Source organism: Nipponia nippon, unplaced genomic scaffold, assembly GCF_047370975.1.
Source record: "Nipponia nippon isolate SJK-2023a ecotype South Korea unplaced genomic scaffold, ASM4737097v1 scaffold_22, whole genome shotgun sequence".
NCBI lineage: Eukaryota > Metazoa > Chordata > Aves > Pelecaniformes > Threskiornithidae > Nipponia > Nipponia nippon.
In genome coordinates this window covers 2907-24752 of record NW_028262339.1, presented here as the reverse complement: position 1 = coordinate 24752, position 21846 = coordinate 2907, and the positions used below count along the sequence as shown (strand labels likewise).

At 38.7% G+C, this 21846-nt stretch overlaps 1 protein-coding gene across 6 annotated transcripts in view; it reads left to right on the top strand.

The window, feature by feature from the left end:
• Positions 1-20874, top strand: part of SMAD2 (SMAD family member 2) — a 60292-nt gene extending 39418 nt beyond the window's left edge. For 4 of the 6 annotated variants that reach the window (XM_087760351.1, XM_087760352.1, XM_087760353.1 and 1 more), the window contains exons 3-11: positions 2707-2796; positions 3950-4143; positions 4645-4779; positions 7953-8027; positions 9874-9927; positions 11003-11215; positions 13021-13158; positions 13332-13476; positions 18974-20874. In XM_087760351.1, the coding sequence (XP_087616477.1) occupies positions 2707-2796; positions 3950-4143; positions 4645-4779; positions 7953-8027; positions 9874-9927; positions 11003-11215; positions 13021-13158; positions 13332-13476; positions 18974-19097 (1168 nt within the window). In that variant the 3' untranslated portion in view covers positions 19098-20874. The remainder of the gene's footprint in view (positions 1-2706; positions 2797-3949; positions 4144-4644; positions 4780-7952; positions 8028-9873; positions 9928-11002; positions 11216-13020; positions 13159-13331; positions 13477-18973) is intronic. The other 2 variants (XM_087760356.1, XM_087760357.1) reach the window with 2 other exon arrangements.
• The last annotated feature ends 972 nt before the right edge of the window (positions 20875-21846 follow it).

The window sequence follows — 21846 nt, the reverse complement described above, 5'->3', positions numbered from 1 at the left end:
CAGGATGATTTCCTGCAGGCTCTTCAGTGTTTGATTGTGGATTATTGGAATTGGAGTATAGTCCTAGTGTAGATGAGCCAGTAAAACGCTGATATTAATCCCAGCTCTAAGCAGGCTTACATCCTGGAAGACAGCATATCATGTAAGCTGCTGAATATTGGAGCAGTTTTGCTCTAACTGATCACTTTTTCTGTACCTCCTGGCCTGCCCTCCCTCTATGGTGTCCTGAGTTTCATTGCAAGCTATGGCTCCGTCACAGTCACTTCAGAATACTGATTGTCTTTCCATACGTTATGGAATATGCTGTCAGCTTTGAGAGGTTCAATATTTATAGAGAGAAGAGGTTAGCAATATAAAATACTGTTCCTGTTCATCGTGCTTTGTCAAGGGCTATAAAATTTTACTTTTGCATGTGCTGTCTTAAAAGTCTTGTGTAGCAACTGCGTGACATTTACACCAGTGATGCACCCCACAATTTTGGGAATGTGTAATCTGTGTGACAGCATCAGCTTTGGAGCGCTCCTTTGTATAAAGGATACATTGCTCAAAGGTAGTAAGCTGTCAGAGCTGACTGTGTCAATTAATATGCAGCAGGCTTTGTGTCTGCTGATTGTTCTTCTAATTTAATGTGTGTGATGATCTGTCTTACTAGCAGTAGTGGTGCATATTTAAGGACACAGTACAGTGCAGGGATGCTCCCTGGTGTCCCACAGGCTGCCTGTGTGTCTTCAGGGCAACTATTTCAATCCTTACACAGCTTCTGGCAGCCCACTATCCCAGAGGAATATGAAAAAGAGAGGTTTGTAGGCTCTACTGATGCAGTGATGGTCAGTATTGCTGCTCTTCTGCCCACTCTGTTTCTGGAGAGCTGTGATGCTGCCTGTGTCTGAGATGGATGTAACTTGTTCAGGACAGTTGGCTCTTTTGAAGAGCTGGATGTATGTTAGAGAACGGGCCTTCGTGTGTGGCTCTGCTGCTCTCTACTAGACAAAAAGTCATCTAGTACAAGATTTTACTTGTGTCCATAATTAGTAAAATGTCAAAGGCCATATTTTATTCAACAATTTTATTTGTGATAAGTGCAGGCTGCTGCCCAAAATTGCACTCTCGCTCCACATTTGTAGTGCTTGTGTAGCTCCACAGTGAATAGAACAACTGATCTGGCTGAAAAGTAACTCAAAACATTAATTTTCAGTCACATGTTCTGTGGTCAGATAGCCAGTTCATTGATTTGGGTTGCTGCTCAATTGCACAGATATTTCAGCCTCCCTGGGATGGCATTAGAAATGAGGCATGAGAGACAAGGCAAGGAGGGGACGAGAACCATTCGTTCCCTTTGTCAGTAGCCCACACTTAAGTTTTATTAAAGTCACCGTGGAATTGAGGTGGTTTTCAGCCCTGAAAGTGGTTTTAAGTACAGCGCTGTGCTGTCTGCTCTTTTGTTTCATAACACTAATGAATTTTCTCTGTGTAGGGACGAGAAATAAAAATACCTGCTTCACTTTTCTTCCCTTGAACACTCAATCCAAACTTGTGAGTGTATCAATAAGCTTAGTAGCTTAGATTTAAATAGCAAAGCCTGTATTTAAAACCAGGAGTTTGGTGAACTTGGATTCTTTTCTTTCTGTTGCAACTTTTCAGAGGCTATTAACTTTAAAGGTAATGTAGCAGCCAGTCAAACTTCAGGCTTTGTCATTAGGGAGTGGAGTTGTAAGTTGCTTGTCAACCAAATTTTCTTCATTTCTGAGGTGCGAAGTCTAGTTGTGGGTTATTTATGGAAAATTAACTGACAGTTTTCAGTGGTCACAGAGCAAGTCTGTGATAGAGCCAAGCTTGATTTATGATTCTGAAAATGTGCTGCCCATTTACAAGCCCATGCTGTTTTCTTGCTTTACTTAAATCTGCTGCTGCTTTTAGTTCGTGCCTATCAATGGAGGCTCCTTCTTCTTTACTGTTGTGATCTTGTCATTGAACCAGTTTAGTAAACTAATAGTTGTCTTTCTTTCCTCCTGCTTGATTTAGCAATTAAAGTTTTGTTATTCTATAGTTAAGACTTAAAATACTGTACTGTAAAACTGTGTTAAACATTCTGTGTTTTGTATATAGTGGAAAAGAATATTTAGTTTTTTTAATCAGAAAACAGTGAGAAGTATCAGCTACAACGTGCTTTTCTTCAGAGTCCTAATTTTCCTGTTTTGGGAAAAGCAGCAAATTAGTATGTGCATGGAGAATGAGATTAATGCTTAAGTGGTGGTACCTGAAAGTTAGATTGTGATGTTCAGTTTCAGACACACATGGCCTTTGTTTGAAATCTTAGGGAAGCTTATGTTTAAAAACAAACAAAAACAAAAAAAAACCAATCCAGAAACTACCCTTTAAAATTGAATTTTGTTAAGAGCTAGGCTGAGGAAGTTTTGCCTGTTTTAAGGAACATTACAACTGTATTGACTACTTAAAACCAGAGAACTTGTTCACCTTTTAAAAACATTATCATTTACCTTGAATCACGTGTTCCATTTTGATAGCCTCCTTCATATAGAAAATATAGCATGAGATGTCAGTTTAAATGTAAGTCTAACAATGCTCTATCTTCTATGTGAAAGGAAGTATTCTGTACATTTTTCCATGTTTGACATCATGGTGTTTTGAATAACCATGTTCCATATTCATATCAATTTTTTGTTTTTGTTTTCAATTTATGCACAGCACTTGCTCTGAAATTTGGGGACTGAGTACACCAAACACGATAGATCAGTGGGATACAACAGGCCTTTACAGCTTCTCTGAACAAACCAGGTGAATATTCTGCCCTCTCTCGCATCATAGAAATCTTGTGGGAGGGATTGGCTTTGAAGGGTCTGTAATGGGATGCTTTAGCTGTAAAATAGACTAAAATGCTTCCTAGGCCTCTCATGGTATAGCACTTTAAAATATTTGCTTGCCAGTGTAGAAATCCAAGTGTTCTCAGCTGATGTTTTGACCAATGAAACTCTAATTTTGGAATATTCCTTTTTCATGCTAGTGCTATTGAAAGAATGGGAAGACTTGTTAAATACAAGCTCTAATGTGTTTTGGTGTTTATATTAACAAAGTTGAGATACTTAATTCTTTAGACCTAATCTTACAAAGTGTTTAAACTGCTTTGTATGCCACAAGCTCTCAGTTAAATCTTGCTAATTGGCTCAGATATGAGCTACTAAAGAATTGTTTGTAAATTCTTCAGTAGTTAATGGTGGGCAAATTCTAACCAGGGTCTTTATTTTTTCATGTCACATTACTTGATTTGTGTATTGAGGTTTGTCTCCCATCCCATAACAATCATAAACATCTGCATTTGTGTAAACATATGCAGTCTGTCTTAAAACTAGCAAAACGTTTTCAGCTGGTAGCAAGGCAGATGAAGTCCAGAAGATAAACTGTACAGCTCTTACAAGATGTGCATTCATGCTTTTTGCATTACAGTTATACTGCCATGTGGATCGCTTGGGCAGCTGACTGTTTATAGGCTTATTTGCAGTCCTGTGGGAATTCTTATGCTTAAAGCCATAAAGCATCTATGCCACAGCAAAGCCTTGAGGTTTAGCAGCGGAAGGGACTATTAAGTGTGTGATTTTATTTTTATTTTTTTTAACAACTGTCTTCTGCATTTAAAAAATGTATATGAAACAATCACCCTAAATACTTGGTTGGAGGTAAAGTGGCTTTTAATGAACTCTAAATTCACTGGCAATAATTTGAGCAGCTCAAAAATAAGTTAAGACACTGCTTGATACCATCATTCTTATCCCATTTGAAGCCTTTTAACAAGAGTATAAATGTCACTAACAGTTTCAATCTACTGAATTCTGAGAATAAATAAACTACCCATCCCATGTGTGTACACCGTTGCTTGAGCGATTAAGAGACAGCATGCAGTCTGTAAATGCTTTTCAACATCTTTCCCATATAGATCTCTTGATGGCCGTCTACAGGTATCTCATCGTAAAGGATTACCGCATGTTATTTACTGTCGTTTATGGCGCTGGCCCGATCTTCACAGTCACCATGAACTTAAAGCAATTGAAAACTGTGAATATGCTTTTAATCTTAAAAAGGATGAAGTATGTGTAAACCCTTACCACTATCAGAGAGTGGAGACACCAGGTAGGAAGACTACTTCTACTTCTGACTTTCTATAGCAGCATCTGTACATACTTGTTCAGCATAATGTTTTAAATGAAAAATAGAAAAAGATGATGCTTTCTCTTGCCGTAAGTACAAGATGATTAGAGATACAGCTTTTGAGAATACCATCCCCTGAAAGTTTTAATAGTAAAGATACTGAAAAATCTTTACTTTACAAATGTGTTGAATAACCCAATGAACGCTTCCAGTGCCACTATCAGTTTCCAGCTGGCTAAGTACGGTCTGGCATGAGAAGGAGAGCAGAGATGACTTACCTTTGCAGTCTTACTCAAGAGGCACCTCAGGAACCTGTTTCTTCCAGTAGCTAGCAGTACAACTGCAGTATTAGCAGTACTGAGAGTCAGAAAATTTCAAAATATCTGAAAAAATTGTTAGATGTTTTAGATTTTTTTTTTCTTTTAGCTCACAAAAGTGTGTATTTTGAGGGTCTTACTAATGCTTTGAACTTTGCTTTTCCAGTCTTGCCTCCCGTACTAGTGCCACGGCACACTGAGATTCTAACGGAGCTTCCGCCTCTCGATGACTATACCCATTCCATTCCTGAAAACACTAACTTTCCAGCTGGAATTGAACCACAGAGCAATTACATACCAGGTATTTTCTTAACTCCCACCACAAACAGTACACTTAACATTGTGCCACTGGAATAAAGATGGTAATTTCATCCTCCTAAATGATCATATTAATTGAAAGATACACCAATAAATTAAATGTAGTTGATTTCGTGTATTAATTCTAATGGAAATACCTGAATACTGTTGTTTGCAGCATACAATCCTGTGTGAAACCACATTGCTGTGGTTTCACAATAGCTTACTTGGTTTCAATAGCTTAATTAAGATTAATGAGTACAAAGTAGACCTTCCCCTTACGCTTTAAGCCGGTTTTACAAAAATATAGGGGTTGCCAAATGCTGCGTATTGGAGATGGAGTAGCAAACTGCTTCTCAATCTCACTATGTGTAGTATGTGGAGAAAACTTCAAGTTGCAAAACAGTAACTGAAAAAGTGTTTTGATCTGTAGTTTCCAATCGATCAAGGTCTGCTTTGCGTATTTGTTACTACTGTGTGCATACAGTTTTGTCTTTTTAGTACAAAAGAACAAGCTAACAATATCGAACTCTTAAAGAATTCCTCCTCCCCCATTTGCCTTTTCCCCACCCCAAAACAAATACCAAGATTAATCTGCTACAGTGCACCTGAAATCCTGTACCCTTACTGAAACCTAAAATCAGTGACCTTTGTTTCCTGCCCCAACTTCCTGTTTCCTGTCTCTTCAAGAAGTTGCCTGGAGTGTGAAACCAAGCAAAGCTGAAGTTTTCTCATAAATGTTTAATGCAGCTATGTTACGAACAAGCTGAAAATTCAGATCTAGACTCTCACGAAGAATAAGAGGATTTCCTTGAAACTCAGATATGTGCAATGTACAAATTGTATCTACATGTCTTAAACAGGATGTTGTTTGTGTTTTCTTTAAATGTATCCAAGAATTGAAATGGCACCAAAAAAATTTCAATGAATTTCATCTCATCTGTTTAATTTGTGCCACATTTGTTGCCACCTAGGGACAGCAGATCTTTAAAGAGCAATTTAAGGTGCTAGAAGTTGGTGTTGCTTTCTTAACTTATGTATACCTTTTTGATTCAGTCTGAGGGCTTTTGATAGCATTTGCAAACAACTTACTGAAAAGCCACCATTTGAAGATCCAGTGCTATGGAAATGAGCTAAAGCAACTCTAGGTAGTTATTTGCAGGAAGTCTGTTCAAGGTGATTGCAGGTATTCACAGGATATTCAAATGTTTATGTAGCTAACCACACCTTGCCTCCTTCTCTTTGTCACTGACACCCTCCTGTTGTATTCATATAATGATATCTTACTTTATTTGACCTTGCTAACTTAATCATGAATACTTAGCTAGGTTCTGATAAGTCTTGTGTGTCTTGACAGCCTGCTTCAGAGAACCGTTTTCTTTAGCGGTAGGCCAGACTAACAACCATGCTAGTTTTGCACTGCAATACTGTCGCAGTACTTGGTCTATAGAAAGGTTGGTTTCACCTACAGCTGGGAAGATGGTGGTCGTGAAGGCACAGGATGGCCTTTGGGGCCATATGTTCCCTTTCAGGTTACAGATGCTGCCTTGTCCAATCTTCTGGCAGCATTCAAGCTCTGCTAAGAATTTTTAATGCTGCACTTGGGCATTTATTTCCAGCTGTGGTGGTGCTCAACCTCTGACTCTAAAACACTATTAATAGTACTAGGTGGAGGAAATCTTCTCTGTTCAGAGACTAGATATGGAAAATAATCTGTGCCAAAGAGCCTAGATTAGCAACTGGAAACAGGAGGCATGGGTTGGATTGGAAATGGTTATTGACCTTTTACCATGGCTGTGGGCTTAACTGTAATGAATGATTTGGAAATGGGTGTAGTCCACTTTATCACAATGAATTCTATAAAAATATTCAAAACAAGTATGATTTTTGTCATCGTACTTCTTGCTAGTAAAAATTTCCCTTAATCTTCCTTTTAAATTCTCAATTGAATTTTGTCACATCTATATTTGGCACACTAGTTTTATAGAATGAACCAAAGATACAATTCCTTGCATTCATTTTTATTTAATCAACTGACTTAATCTAGTTTCCTCTCGCTGACTTCCTTCTGATCTTACTATATTGCTATAAATCTCAGACATGATATTTGATATAGTTTGATATTAATTCTTAAGCAAAAGGCTTTATCTTTAAATTTCTGCTGTTTGGTAATTATGTAATTAAACGTGTTTAATCTCTCAGATGTCTCAGAGACAATTCTAAGGCGACTGTAGAGATAGTTAGCTTCAAACACTTTCACTAAAGAAATCCAGGTTTTGCCTTTAATGTATAGGAAAATACATTTACCCAGTTCAAAGAAAATTATTTCCTGAAAGGCAGTTGGTTAACTCATTATCTGGATTACAAAGCACATTTTGAATGGAGAAAAGGAACAACCATGCTCTCCTGGGTTTTGAAGATATTTCTGTGGAATTAGACACAGTTTCTAGTATCAGAATGCTTCAAACTTGTTACTGAGTTTACTTGGGTCTGTGAAACTCCACCTTTATAGAAAGCTAGTTAAAAAAGTAGATTAGTAGAGCTTGGAAGTAATAATAATCATGTAATATTACCTGGAAGTAATAATAATCATCAGTAGAGCTTGTGCAGTGTAACTAGTTAGATAAAGTAGTTATCACTAATGAGTGAAATCAGCTGTTGGGCATTGAAGAAAAATGGATTTGAGGACTGAACTGAAAAAGAACCTTTAAATCTAGCAACTTCTGTAAGGCGTGGGAGGGTATCTGATCTGATGGTTATACTACATAAAGACAGCTCATGTTTATTTTTTTTGATTTTGTAGAAGTCACCAGATGGTTTTTTTCATTTGTAATTCTACTAAATGTGAAAGCTGTTGATCACAATTGCAAAATCGTTACTCATTGTAGTGAAAAGTATCTTCTATTAAATGGAACAAACAAGGATTATATGTTAATTATATAACATATTCGAGCAATTGACTGGCATACAAGAGATGATACATTTTACATAGACAATAAGGTGGGTAATGGGTTTGAAGTCCTACTGGAAGGAAAAAGGGACAGCAAAATGAAATTCTAATTCAGTGTTCAGGTATCATATGGAGCTTGTGAAGACTTAAGGACAAAAACCTCAAATGCTAAATCTTAACAAATTTCCGCGGTCATTGAACCAATAAGTGGATATTTTTTTTGACAGAAACACCACCTCCGGGATATATCAGTGAAGATGGAGAAACAAGTGACCAGCAGTTGAACCAAAGCATGGATACAGGTAACATTTATTTTTCACTATTTTCAAGACTTGGCGTCCTGGTTTCAGCTGTGATGGAGTTAATTTTCTTCCAGTAGCTGATATAGTGCTGTGTTTTGAATTTGGTAGGAGAATAACGTTGATAGCACACTGATGTTTTAGTTGTCACTGAGTAGTGCTTACACTAAATCAAGGACTTCTCAGCTACTTGTGCTCTACCGACTGAGAGGGCTGGAGATGCACAAGAAGCTGGGAGGGGGCACAGCCAGGACAGCTGATCCGGACTCGCCAAAGTGCTATTCCATACTATACGACACTATGCTCAGTATGTAAACTGGGGGAAAGCTGGCTTGGGGGGCTGCTGCTTGGGGACTGGGTGGGCATTGGTCAGTGGATAGTGAGCAATTGCATTGTGCACCTCTTGCTTTGTATATTCTTTTAGTATTAATATTACTACTTGATTTGATTTGATTTCAATTATTTAACTGTCTTTATCTTAACCCACACGTTTTTTCACTTTTACTCTTTCGATTCTTTCCCCCGTCCCATGGGGAGGGGAACGAGTGAGTGGCTGTGTCGTGGTAAATTGCTGGCTGGGGTTAAACCATGACACTTGGGATTACGAGTTATGATCCCTCTGTGTAGTGGCATGAATTCAGCCCAAACGATGATGGCGGTAGCCCTCTGTACAACCCGGTGTTTTCTGTTTAAAATATTCATTCAGTCTTCTGTGGACGAAGTAATTTTTTGCTAGGGGAATGCTTTTAAAACGTTCTGTGCCATATTAAGTACATTTCATTTGTTTCGTAACAAAAGCATACAGGTCTAATTAAGTCTTCATCAGAAAGCCTTAAAGTAGATTTTAATAGTTGACTGGTTTCAACTTACCCCTAACTTTACCTTCTGGAAACAGATTCATTGAAGCAAAATGTCTGTTTGGCCTAAACAAGTTACAGAAATGCTGCATTTTGCGAACCTGTCTCTTAACTCTGACAACCATATCACTTCTGGCATGTTTCAAATTAATTCTTGTATGGAAGGCTCTATTGAAAGCATTTGTGCCTTTGTATGAAAGGGTTTCTGGATAATCTGGTTGGCCTTAGACTTGGACAAAGTACAGTTAATGTGCTGGATAAGAACCTCCTGCTATGTGCTGGCAGACTTGAGTGTGTGGTGAGCTAATGTTAGCAACCTTTTTCAGTTAATTGGAATCAACTGCACTAGTTTCTGTAAGAACTGCAATATTTTCCCACTATGTGACAATAGGTACCTTAACTAAAAAAGCCTGACATCAGCAGTCATTGTAGGAATGTTTCTGTGCAAAGCCTCTTTGTATTTTGCCTACTAGTGCACAAATTGTGTTGGAGAGTTCATGTTTTTTCTGAGTTTTTTCCTTCCTCCTTGCAGGAAAGAATAATTTCCTCAAATGAGGAAATCCAGCTTGTTCTTTTCTAGAGATAGACCCTCTCCTTTGAGAATAGAGAGGTAATATCTTGATTGTCTCATACAATTTTTCTTAGCTTTTTTTTCACTGAATTTGGGAAGAAGTCACTACCTTCTCACTGGAGAAGTGCACAAATAAAGTTATGTTCACAGAGTGTGCATGAAGTGAGAGCTCTGCCAAATACAACACTAAGATGTTAATCGAGTCTTTACAAGGAGGAGTAGGTTCCCAGGAGTCTGGAAAATTAAATGTAATCTTAATTCAGAATAAGCATGTGACATGCTGGAAAACTGGTTGTAGGATTTCTGAGGTTTCTTATTCCAAAGAATTTTAATGTAAAACTATATCTAGATAATGGTCATACCTACCCATCTGAAATAACAAGAATCATTTGCTCTGAAACAATCTGTATTGCTTCAACAGGATCTCCAGCAGAGCTGTCTCCTACTACTCTCTCCCCAGTTAATCATAGCTTGGGTAAGCTGGAAATACGTTTAATTGTTTCTGTGTGTGATGAATCTTATATATATAATTACATTAAAAATGAAAATGTACTTTAAAAAAGAGCTGTATTAGGAGGAGACCACTGGGTTGGCTTCCTGTTGATAAACATAATAGGGCTGGGTTAATAACTTTGTTAATAAGTACTCTATTTCTGTAACTGTTGAGCTTCTAGCAAAGAGAAAGAATAATATAGTTGTGTGTGCAGGAATAGCATTTATAAAATAAATAGTTTAAAGGACATTAGCCTATCCGTAGTGCTGCCCAGACTTGCTGTCTCCCTTGTATGTGTGTTCTGCTGCTCTTCTCATGTACTGTTTCACCTGTGACCACAACACAATTGTTGCTCCCACGTTAGTTGCCCACCTGCTTTGATCAGGTGCCATTGCTGTGTGTCTGTATAAATGCCTCAGGAAGATCAGATTCCCTTGGGTTTGTTTAAGGAATGAATGTGACAGGAAAATGCTGTTCAGAAGGCTGAGTAAGTAATTAGGGTAGGTAAAAAGGGGAAGCCATGGAGGAAAAGCTGAAGATGCACAGGGAAGATACTGAGCTCCAGTCAGGGAGAGTAAAAGGAGCTTAGAGCTGCCTTTAGATAAAGAGACAGTATAAGATATAGTGTAACACCAAGGGAACATCATTTTCATATTAATATTTTTTTCCTTTGTGTGGTTCAGTGTTTGATAGTTTAATCTTTTCTCTAACGTTGCCAAAATGTTTGCAAGTTATAGAAAGGCAACAGAAATGTCTCAACATCTGGTGCTCACAGCAACATTAGCCTAATCATTTTACCAAGCAAAATGCAAGTAGTGAACTACATGAGCTGTGGTCAGATTAGATCACTCCTTCTTCCCCTCCTCCTTCACTTGTGTGGAATATTGAATTCCATTTTGTTTACTGGGGTAGGTAAAAATGACAGCAAGCAAAATATAATTTGAGTAGTTTGAGGAGACTACCGCTGTCATTTCTGGAAGAGATGAATAGCAGGGCAGATAGATTTCTTTTCAGCCTCAAATTCTGTGTTAAGCTTGTTTTTTAAAATTTTTTTTAGACTTGCAACCAGTTACTTACTCGGAGCCTGCATTTTGGTGTTCAATAGCATATTATGAATTGAATCAAAGAGTGGGAGAAACCTTCCATGCATCACAGCCTTCCCTGACCGTAGATGGCTTTACAGATCCATCAAATTCAGAACGATTTTGTCTAGGTCTGCTTTCCAATGTAAACAGAAATGCTACAGTGGAAATGACAAGGCGACACATAGGTAAAAATCTCTGATCTTTTAACTATTTAATTTCATTTCGGCCATTAAATTATCTGGAATAATCCAGGTAGGATGGGCAGATCTGTGTGTTGGGATCCTTTTACCCTTGTGCAGCCAGCCATTGAACTTCTCTCTTGAGGCTTGCCAAGGAGAGCTTGTTCTCTCTTGCTAAGGACAGAAGTGGAAAGACACAGAGGTCACAGCTTCTGAAATCAGGGAGAAATGTAGTAGCTTCTTCTACCACAGCCAGGTGCAATTGAGAAGAGATGTTGTGATGGCTGGAGCCGAAAGGAGCTGCCTTTCCTCAATCAGTAGTCACTAAGTCGGTGGCAGCAGCAGTCACACAGCTGTCAGGCTGAGAGCAGCACAGGAGGAAGCCACTCAACTGTATGGGATTTCTGTTGCTCACATTGCTGTTCTATGCGTTCTGGAAAAAGATGATGCACCAAAGCATCCCGAGGGGCAGGTTTTTGGCTTTCAGGCTCCTTGTTGGACCACTCTGCCCTGGGTAGCATTTATGTGCAGAGTTGCTTATAATTGAAATTTAAGCTTTAATTACAAAATATTAACATGTTGCTTAGTTTATTCTAATTCATAAAATGCAGAATGGACATTGGTAGTACTTCTTGAATTCTTTTCTGAAATGGGAAAAGCTGCCATTGAGATAACACACTGTTTCAACATGATCAAGATTTTCTTTGTAATGGTTAGTAAAGAATATTGTTTTCCACAATGCAGCATCTTGGCTTTAAGTTCTTCAATAAACTACTTTTTTTTTTTTTTTCTGGATTCTTTTATTTAGCAACATTCACAAGATTTTTTGTTTGTTTGTTTTTACTTTTAGTAAAAAAGTTCACCCTCTTTAGTAGAACCTTCTGACTCCCTCTATGCCAAATCCAAATGCTTGTCTAATAAAATTTTAGATGTGCAGAAACCCAGGCTATGCCTGTGCTGACCGATCAAAATGGTCAATGATAAGGAAAAGCAAAAAAGTAAGGAGCTCTCACTTTTTTATCAAGCAGCTCGCATTTTGTTTGAAAAATAATTTTAAAGAAAAAAGGGGAAGAGCAACTGTCACTTTTAAAGGACCTGTTAATTATAAATAGTTTTCTTTGGGAGATCAATTGTATATTATTTCTCTTACTTGTGCTAGAAATAACCCATACAGATTTTTTTTCCGCTCAGAGAGAGAGAACAAGATCACAATTTAAAAGTGAGCAATAGGATTTCTTAAGGGTATTTTTTTGTAATAGGGCTAAGTGAAGTCCTTGTTTTTGTCAAAGTAGCACAAAGATGGGCTATGCAGTGGGTTGTGAAATAGTGTGGGTGCATGTAAGTGGAGAGTGTTGAAGTGGTATACTTGTGTTTTCCTTTTTTGCCATAGTGGCCTGTGCCACTTCACATACAACACTTTAATATTAGCACAAATTTTAATTCTGTTGAATCTAATCTTTTATTTTAAATTTTGGTATTTCTTTAAGTGAAGACGTTATTTTGGTAATGAGCACTGCTTCCTAACTTGGATTTGGTTACAAGCCGTTACGTGGCTAGAAAATTCTATCTCACTCTTGATCAAAAATTATTCTGCTTCTCCTTTAAACATTGTGTGTTTGTGGGACAAAAATGCAAGTTAATTGTGCTCTGCCCCTGCTACAGATGTTAGCCCAGCAGTGTGGTCCTGTAGAAAATTGATTTCTGTTTCTGTTGTAAAGAAAAACATTGGCCTTCTCTGAAACAAAATACCCCCTTGTTTGTTAATCTGCTTGGGTCATATCATAACTAGAGTTCCTTTGAATTTTGTACAGGAAGGGGAGTCCGTCTCTATTACATTGGTGGAGAAGTTTTTGCTGAGTGCTTAAGCGATAGCGCGATTTTTGTTCAGAGCCCCAACTGTAATCAGAGATATGGCTGGCATCCTGCAACTGTGTGCAAAATTCCACCAGGTTAGTAGCCTACCAAAGGTCTCGCACAAAAATATCTAGTGAATGTATTCACTGGATGACATTTGCTTTCCTTTTGATACCTAGAAGGGGTTTCTTCATGGTTTCGGGCTTCTGTGTAGCAAACACAAGTTTTCAATTCATTGATTTTACCCTTTTGACATTTTTCTTTATAGGATGCAATCTAAAAATCTTTAATAACCAAGAATTTGCTGCTCTTCTGGCTCAATCTGTGAATCAGGGTTTTGAAGCAGTTTATCAGCTTACTAGAATGTGTACCATAAGAATGAGCTTTGTTAAAGGATGGGGAGCTGAATACAGGTAAGAAAAAAACCCTTGCTTTTAGATTTAGAGTTAATAATTTTTCTTCTTTCATTAATACACTCTTTCTGTCTGGCTTGAAAGCCATATGTACAGGCTTCTTACTGCTATTGTAGATATGCTGTCTGCAAGTTGAACCCGTATTTTCCTCCTTCCCCCCAGCTATGGAGTTCCTTAGTCATAAAGACCAGTAAACTGATTTTAATATTGCATTGAAGTCAGCTGTTGAGCAAGGTTTTTCATCGAAGTTCTGTCTCCTCGCTTAGTCTTGCTTGCTTGCTTATTGTGGTGAAACCACTGACAACATCTAGAATTTTCAGTTTGTGCTATGATATTTGCTGTTTCTTAGACGTACAGTCATTTTGGTCTCTGTCCTGTTCTATATGGAGTATAATGAGATTGTTTACGTTGTGGTGCAGGATGCAGCTGACAGTATCCGGCAGAAAGAATTGGAGTCACTTGGAGTGCATTCTGCAGAATAAAACAGCTGGAGAACACACATTTAAGGGATGGCAAATATTTTGGAACTTATAGTGGAAAAAGCTTTGCAGGAGTAAGATGGCTGTGTTTATGTAGTAAAACTGCTAAAAACAGTTTTTTGAGTGGAAAAAATTGATTTTTATCTGCTTTTGAATAGGTTCCAATTGTATTCTCTATTAGCACAAACTAAGAACTGTAGTTGAGGACTGTGCCTGTTTTTAAAGTAGTATGGGAATTTGGGAAGAAAAGGCATTGACTTCTCACTGAGCAGTATTAAAGATTTCATTATTTTGGAGAGCTAGAGATGTTTTAAACAAATCCCATAAACCTCTCTAGAAATTCTCCACTGAAAGAACAGAAGTCTTGACATATCAATACCCTATTGCAATACATAATGATTTTTTAAAAATCTATATAATTTCTGAAGTTGAATAATGGCATATAGGTTCCACTGTAAATCCTGGGGTTTTGATTTTTTTATCTGCTCTTGAAATATATACATGTAAATAGCAGCATCAGTACGTTGGGGAGGCTTCTTGGCTAAATGAAGCCAATTTTGTAAAAGCCTAATTAGATTAAATGAGAAATTTGAGTAATGGAATAAATTGGTACCTCTTTGTTAGCAAGAGGTACACAAGAAAGAATCTGGCTTGAGCCAAATCCAACAGTTCTTTAAACTTAAAAGGAGCATGTATAGACTTACGCATAATTAAATACAACATTCAAATCGGAAAAGAAGAAAGGCTTAATCAGTCAGATTATATGGAGACAACTTGAAGTGAATGGAGTGTAAGTGCTGGGTTAAAACAGTGGGGAGGCTTTTTGTAAAGTTATTTCTAAGGAGGGAGAATGGTTGTTAGTAGTCTATAAACCCTTCAGATATGATAGGGTTGAAAAAGCTCCAGTGGAAACACTGCCAGAACAGCACAGAAACTGATTACTGGCTTAATGCTGAACTAGTTTCTTTGCATCTCTGTTTAAGATGGTGCTAATAAATTATTGATGCACAAAACTTGCACATTATGCTGCAGTTGTGATTAAAGCAAGAAGAGGTTGCTCCTGCAAAGACAACCTTGAATTTAAATGAATGTAGTCTGAATTGTCAAAATAGACCAGGAAGCAGGGTAAAATCCATCATTCTTGTTAAAACTTCCATGCTTCATTATGATGTCAAAAACACTTCTCATAGAACAGTCTTTGGCAAAGCCAAAGCATTACTTACATTTCATAGATTCATATAGAATCATAGAATGGTTTGGGTTGGAAGGGACCTTAAAGATCATCTAGTTCCAGCCCCCCAGAGACACCTTTCACTAGACCAGGTTGCTCAAAGCCCTATCCAACCTGGCCTTGAACATTTCCAGGGAGGGGGCGTCCACAACTTCTCTGGGCAACCCGTTCCAGTGCCTCACCACCCTCATAGTAAAGAACTTCTTCCTTATATCTAATCTAAATCTACCCTCTTTCAGTTTATAGCCATTACCCCTTGTCCTATCACTATGCTCCCTTGTAAAAAGTCCATCTCCAGCTTTCTTGTAGGCCCCCTTCAGGTACTGGAAGGCTGCTATAAGGTCTCCCAGGAGCCTTCTCTTCTCCAGGCTGAACAACCCCAGGTCTCTCAGCCTGTCCTCATAGGAGAGGTGCTCCAGCCCACTGATCATCTTTGTGGCCCTCCTCTGGACTCGCTCCAACAGGTCCATGTCGTCCTTATGTTGGGGGCCCCAGAGCTGAACGCAGTACTCCAGGTGGGGCCTCACGAGAGCGGAGTAGAGGGGCAGAATCACCTCCCTCAACCTGCTGGTCACGCTTCTTTGGACACAGCCCAGGATACGGTTGGCTTTCTGGGCTACAAGCACATGTTGCCGGGTCATGTTGAGTTTGTCATCAACCAACACCCTCAAGTCCTTCTCCTCAGGGCTGCTCTCTATCCATTCTCCACCCAGCCTGTATTTGTGCTTGGGATTGCCGTGACCCAGGTGCAGGACCTTGCACCTGGCCTTGTTGAACTTCATGAGGTTCCCGTGGGCCCACCTCTCAAGCCTGTCAAGATCCCTCTGGATGGCATCCCTACCCTCCAGTGTGTCGACCGTACCACTCAGCTTGGTGTCATCGGCAAACTTGCTGAGGGTGCACTCAATCCCACTGTTCACGTCACCGACAAAGATGTTAAACAGTGTCGGTCCCAATACCAACCCCTGAGGAACGCCACTCGTCACTGGTCTCCACCCAGACATTGAGCCGTTGACAGCAGCTCTTTGAGCGCAACCATCCAGCCAATTCCTTATCCACCAAGTGGTCCATCCACTGAATCCATGTTTCTCCAATTTAGAGACAAGGATGTTGTGCGGGACAGTGTCAAATGCTTTGCACAAGTCCAGGTAGATGACATCTGTTGCTCTTCCCTTATCCACCAGCACTGTAACCCCGTCATAGAAGGCCACCAAATTTGTCAGGCACGATTTGCCCTTAGTGAAGCCATGTTGGCTGTCACCAATCACCTCCTTATTTTCCACGTGCCTTAGCATAGTTTCCAGGAGGATCTGCTCCATGATCTTGCCGGGCACAGAGGTGAGACTGACTGGCCTGTAGTTCCCCAGGTCTTCCTTTTTTCCCTTTTTAAAAATGGGGGTTATGTTTCCCCTTTTCCAGTCAGCGGGAACTTCATTGGCCTGCCACGACTTCTCAAATATGATGGATAGTGGCTTAGCAACTTCATCCGCCAGTTCCCTTAGGACTGCCTCTCATCAGGTCCCATGGACTTGTGCACTTTCAGGTTCCTTAGATGGTCTCGAACCTGATCTACAGTGGGCAGTTCTTCATTCTCCCAGTCCCTGCCTTTACATTCTACGACTTGGGTGGTGTGGCTAGAGCACTTGCTGGTGAAGACTGAGGCAAAAAAGTCATTGAGTACCTCAGCCTTCTCCATATCCCAGGTAACCAGGTCTCTTATTTCCTTCTGGAGAGGGCCCACATTTTCCCTAGTCTTCCTTTTATCACTGACATACTTTTGAAGCTTTTCTTGTTGCCCTTGACATCCCTGGCCAGATATAATTCTATCAGGGCTTTAGCTTTCCTAACCTGATCCCTGGCTGCTTGGACAATTTCTCTGTATTCCTCCCAGGCATTTTAGGCATATGGCATATGTGCATAAAGGTGTAGATATGGCAAGGTGGTAGATTTTATAAGCTTGGTAGACAAAATATCTTATAGCTTTTTGCTCGATACATGTTGGCTTGAATTGAGGATGGTGGTAGAAGTTCAGATTGGCAATCAAGTGTTCACGTTAACACATGAACTATCCAGGGCTAGGATCATCTTCTGAAGAAAGTTAAGTAGAGGTAATTACAGCACGGAGACTTAGCGATAAGTGAACTGGAAATCCATGGGTAGAAGAGGCTGAGTTTTAGCTTTGAGACGGCTGCTAAGTGACTGTCGCTATTGTATCAACTTTTGCCGGTGCAGTGCAAAGCCAGGGCTGTTGAACAGAACCAGTTATAAAATTTTGAGGAAGTGTGTTGTGGAACACATTGTAGGGGAGTTGACAGCAGTGGAATAATGAACTTCCTTCTTTGGGAGAGGATTTGAGACTAAATGGAGTTATATTTCCTGTGGTTTAGATTGTTCTTTTATTGGATCACTTTGTTTTGGCATAGGCATTTGGGACTAAGATAACAATGTCTTTTAGAGTGCTGAGAGAGCACAGACTCCAGCCACTTTCTTCTCCTAGAAAATGTGAAACCACAGACAACTTTTGAAATCCATCTTCTCACTGGCTTAATCTTTCTGCCTTTTCAGTTCCTCTGGTTATATAAACAGATTTCCTTAAAGCGAAGGGTTGCAGTGCTGACAGTAAAATTGAAGGGGCTGGGTTTGTGTCTAACTAATCTGCTGCCTTTGAATCTTAATGACTTCTTGCTTTGACTTTGGGATAGCTAGAATTACTAGGAAAAAAATGGCTTAGCAACAGTAGTCTTGCCAGTCTAGTTTGGGTAAACTCACATGCCTGGCATGGGTACATTGAAATAATAGGATTCCTCAGGCAGAGTATGTCCAATACTGATTTCTTTACTTTGGAGATGAGAAGGAAGATTTTTGAATAACAGGTCTCTGAAACAAGGATATATGGGAGAGTGAATGAAGCTTTTATGGTTGTCCATCCTTCAGCTTTACTGAGGCTTTCTATATGGTGTTTAATTAAGAGCTTCTGTTGTGGAAAATTATAGACAAGTTTATATAGAAGACAAGGGAAACACAATTTTTACTTAAATGGTTTGTGTGAGGATGTTACAGTACAAAGCACATGTAGAAGTGTAAGATTACAGGAAATCAGAGATGAAGTTTGGCGTTCCTTTGAGATAGCATCAGTTAGCACAGTATAACCACACTGCGTTTTGACGTACTGTTTCTGACAACATCTAGCAGTTTCCTTATACATTTATCTTGTCCATTCCTATACATTTATCATTTGCTCCAAAAAAACAGACCTTATGATTGCAATAATATTGTGCTGTTTGGCCATGCTGACAGTGCAGAGCCAAGTGTTTCTTTTCTATATTTCTCAGTAGTTGTCTACCAAATTCAAAACCAGTTTATGCATGCAGGCTCTTTCAAGGTTGAGATACAGCTGCACACAGCTATCTGATGTGAACACCACATTGGTTGGACAATCTTCAGGTTTGAATTTCTTTTTAGAAGCAAAACCTTTGGTGTGGCACTTGAAATAAATGCTACAGTTCTTTTCTTATTCTCCAGAGCAGAATATTCTTTATGTATTATGGACAAGCATGTAATTATTGATGTGTTTTCTAAATATGGGGTGTTTTGGGGATTTTTTGTTGCTTTTTTCTTTTTCTTCAAAGACTGTCTGAAAAAAGCTTAGTAACAATTATGGTAATGGTTGCAGATTTTTGTTTTTCTGTATAGTAGATATGGATGGAAATGTATTTGATCATGTGATGGAGAACTTTATGGCAGCCAAAGCTGCTTTCTGACTTTGCTATTGTTCTTTATTCTCTAGGCGGCAAACAGTAACAAGCACTCCTTGCTGGATTGAACTTCATCTGAATGGACCTCTACAATGGTTGGACAAAGTATTGACTCAGATGGGCTCCCCTTCAGTACGCTGCTCCAGCATGTCGTAAAACTCCTTCCTCAGTTACCAGTGGGCTAAATACCGAGTCCAGTCAACAGACTTAATATAACAGCTCGTCTGTCGTAGTATTTGTGTGTGGTCCCCATGAACTGTTTACTATTCAAAAAGATTTTTTAAAAAAAAAAGAAAAACAGCACTTGAGGTCTCATCAATTAAAGCACCTTGTGGATTCTGTTTCCTATACTCTGATACTAGATGAAAATTTAGTGTATAGAAATGCCTTCTTCAGAAAGAAGAAGGGACAGTTCTAAAGACTCTTAATGGTGTTTTTATTGGGTATATAATTGAGTGTCCTAATGGTTTATCAATAACATGAATAGCTAAGTATATGTACAGGTAATGTATCATGATCTCAAATATCACATTATTGTGCTGTTCTACATTTTAGTTCCCATAAATAGTTGTTTGTTTTCTTGATTGGGGAAAATCTCATAAAATTCCAAGACTCTACTCCTTTATTCTTTTATATTTTTTTATATAAGCAGGTTTTCAAGTTGTCCTAAACATAACAAGCAGACTTTCCTTGTAGAAAAGCTTAACTTTTTGCTGCCTTCTTAAAGAAAAAGAAAATCCCTCCGTTGGAAGGGAAAGAAATGTCTTGAGATTCATCTCTGAAATCTTAAGACACTTTATATGCTTAATGGGGCCTAAAATGAATTCATATTATAAATTCCGAGTATCCATCACACTAGGAGTCTACTTTTCCCTACCCATCTAAGTTGATGCATCTGTTGCCAGCAGTATTGCTGGCACTGATGTAATTTGGGACTTTTGTACCTTGAATCATTGAAATCAGTGTTTTTTCTCATGGAATGAGAATTTACTGTAGCATTGGATACTGGATTAAGTACACAAGGTTATTGGCTTACCCCTTACATCTGTATTTTTTCCTTAAACAGATGTCACTAAAAAACATGGGTTTTAGTTTTTGGAGCCAAACACCTTGAAAACTCCTTTCCCAGGGTAAACTAGACTCTTTTGTATAGGTTTTAAATAGATGCAGCTTCTTAACATATTTCAGTAACAGAGTTTAAATTTCTGATCTGATTGGCTTTGTATAGCTTACTTACATACCAGATCATACGCATTCATTATGTCATAATGGGCCTTGTTATTAAAAGTAGTTGCTTCTGCAAAACCTCTAGGATAGTGGTTGCTGAGGTATGACCAGCGAAGGAGGACTTCTAGGTTCTTCATGACAGTGTATGTTATTGTGAACCCTTGGACACTACAGCTGCACCATATTAAAAATATTCTGAAATATATTCTACAAATAAGTCTGGGTTGGGGAAGGGTTGGGAAACTGTATAGAAGGGTTATTCTGACTTGAAAAATACACATCTTACTAACAATCTTGTGATCTAGCTGTCTGTCATTCTTTCGTTATTGTGACAGTAGCAGGATTGCCTTTGTCTGTTTTTCCCATTGTTTCATTCATTACACTAGTCCTGTACTTTGTAAGTACAGCTAGTGATAACTTAGCTTTGAGAACAAAAATGTGGCCAGTGTTGCAGCTTTTAATCAGTTGACTGAATTGATGATAGTGATGGATATTTTTATGCCGTAATGACTAGGGCATAGAAGCAATACCAAAAATCAAGCCGTGAAAAAGTGGGCCAGACACCTTTAAAAAAATTGGCAGAGCAGTTACCAGTTTGTGCTAGTTTTACCAGTAGACTAATGTATTGGTAGAACTTGTGAACCTAAGAAATAAGCTTCATGTGTGTTGCATTTGCCTAATACACTAATAAAAGTTTTAATTCTCATGATGGTTCGTTGGGTTTTTTTTTATTAATTACTGTATATATTTTCTGTTGAAGGCTGGGAATCATTCTAACCAACCCAAATAAATGGCACAAGTGTCCTGCATGTTGTGGCTGGAAAGATATAGTTTAGATGTTAAAATCACTTCTTATACAGCTATCATGGAGGTTCTGGATCTGTGTGTGTTTAATGATAGAGACTTCTACTCCAGATCAAGTTTATTAAAGCAGTTGCTTTTTTTTTTTCTATCACGATCAAATTACATCTTACTAGCTCAGATGTTTACCTTCACCTGTGGAACAGTTAGATAAGAGCGACTTGTGTGGGTGAAAGACTCCATTGCATTTATGAGCAGGTTGCAACTTGAATCAGTTGGGTGACCGAATTCTGTAGTTTCTTTACTGTGGATTTCTGTATGTGTTCTTTCAGTTATGGTGATATTACTTGCTTTACCTTGAACATTGTAATAACCTTGACTGTACCCTTTTTTGGTGTGTACTTCCAAGTAGCGTACAAGGACACTGCAGACATTATCTGTGGACCTGCGGTGCTGCCTATGTGCAAGGCCATCTCAGTCTATGTAGAAGTCACTATTTTTGACTTCTGTTAGTACCACTAAAATATTCTCTCCTGCCATTACTGCTTCAGCCACAGCTTAGTGGAACAAGGGAACTTACCTGCATTCGAAACATTTGCTTGCATGCATTTCCTTTAAATGCCTTTAGCAGTTCTTGGGTAACTTTAACCTACTCCTGTTTCTTAATCCAGTGCCTTTCTGACTTATCCCACTGCTGTTCTGCTCTTCCTCAAAATCTGACCAGTGCCTGCTCAGGCATCCTAATGTGGAATGCCTGTGGTACGCAAGGAATGTGACTTCATCCCTCTTCTGGCAGTCAAAGTACTGATGTCCAAAGTACAGATGAAAAGTCAATTATTTTTTTTGATGAGGCTGTTTTGTTAAATAAAATACTTAT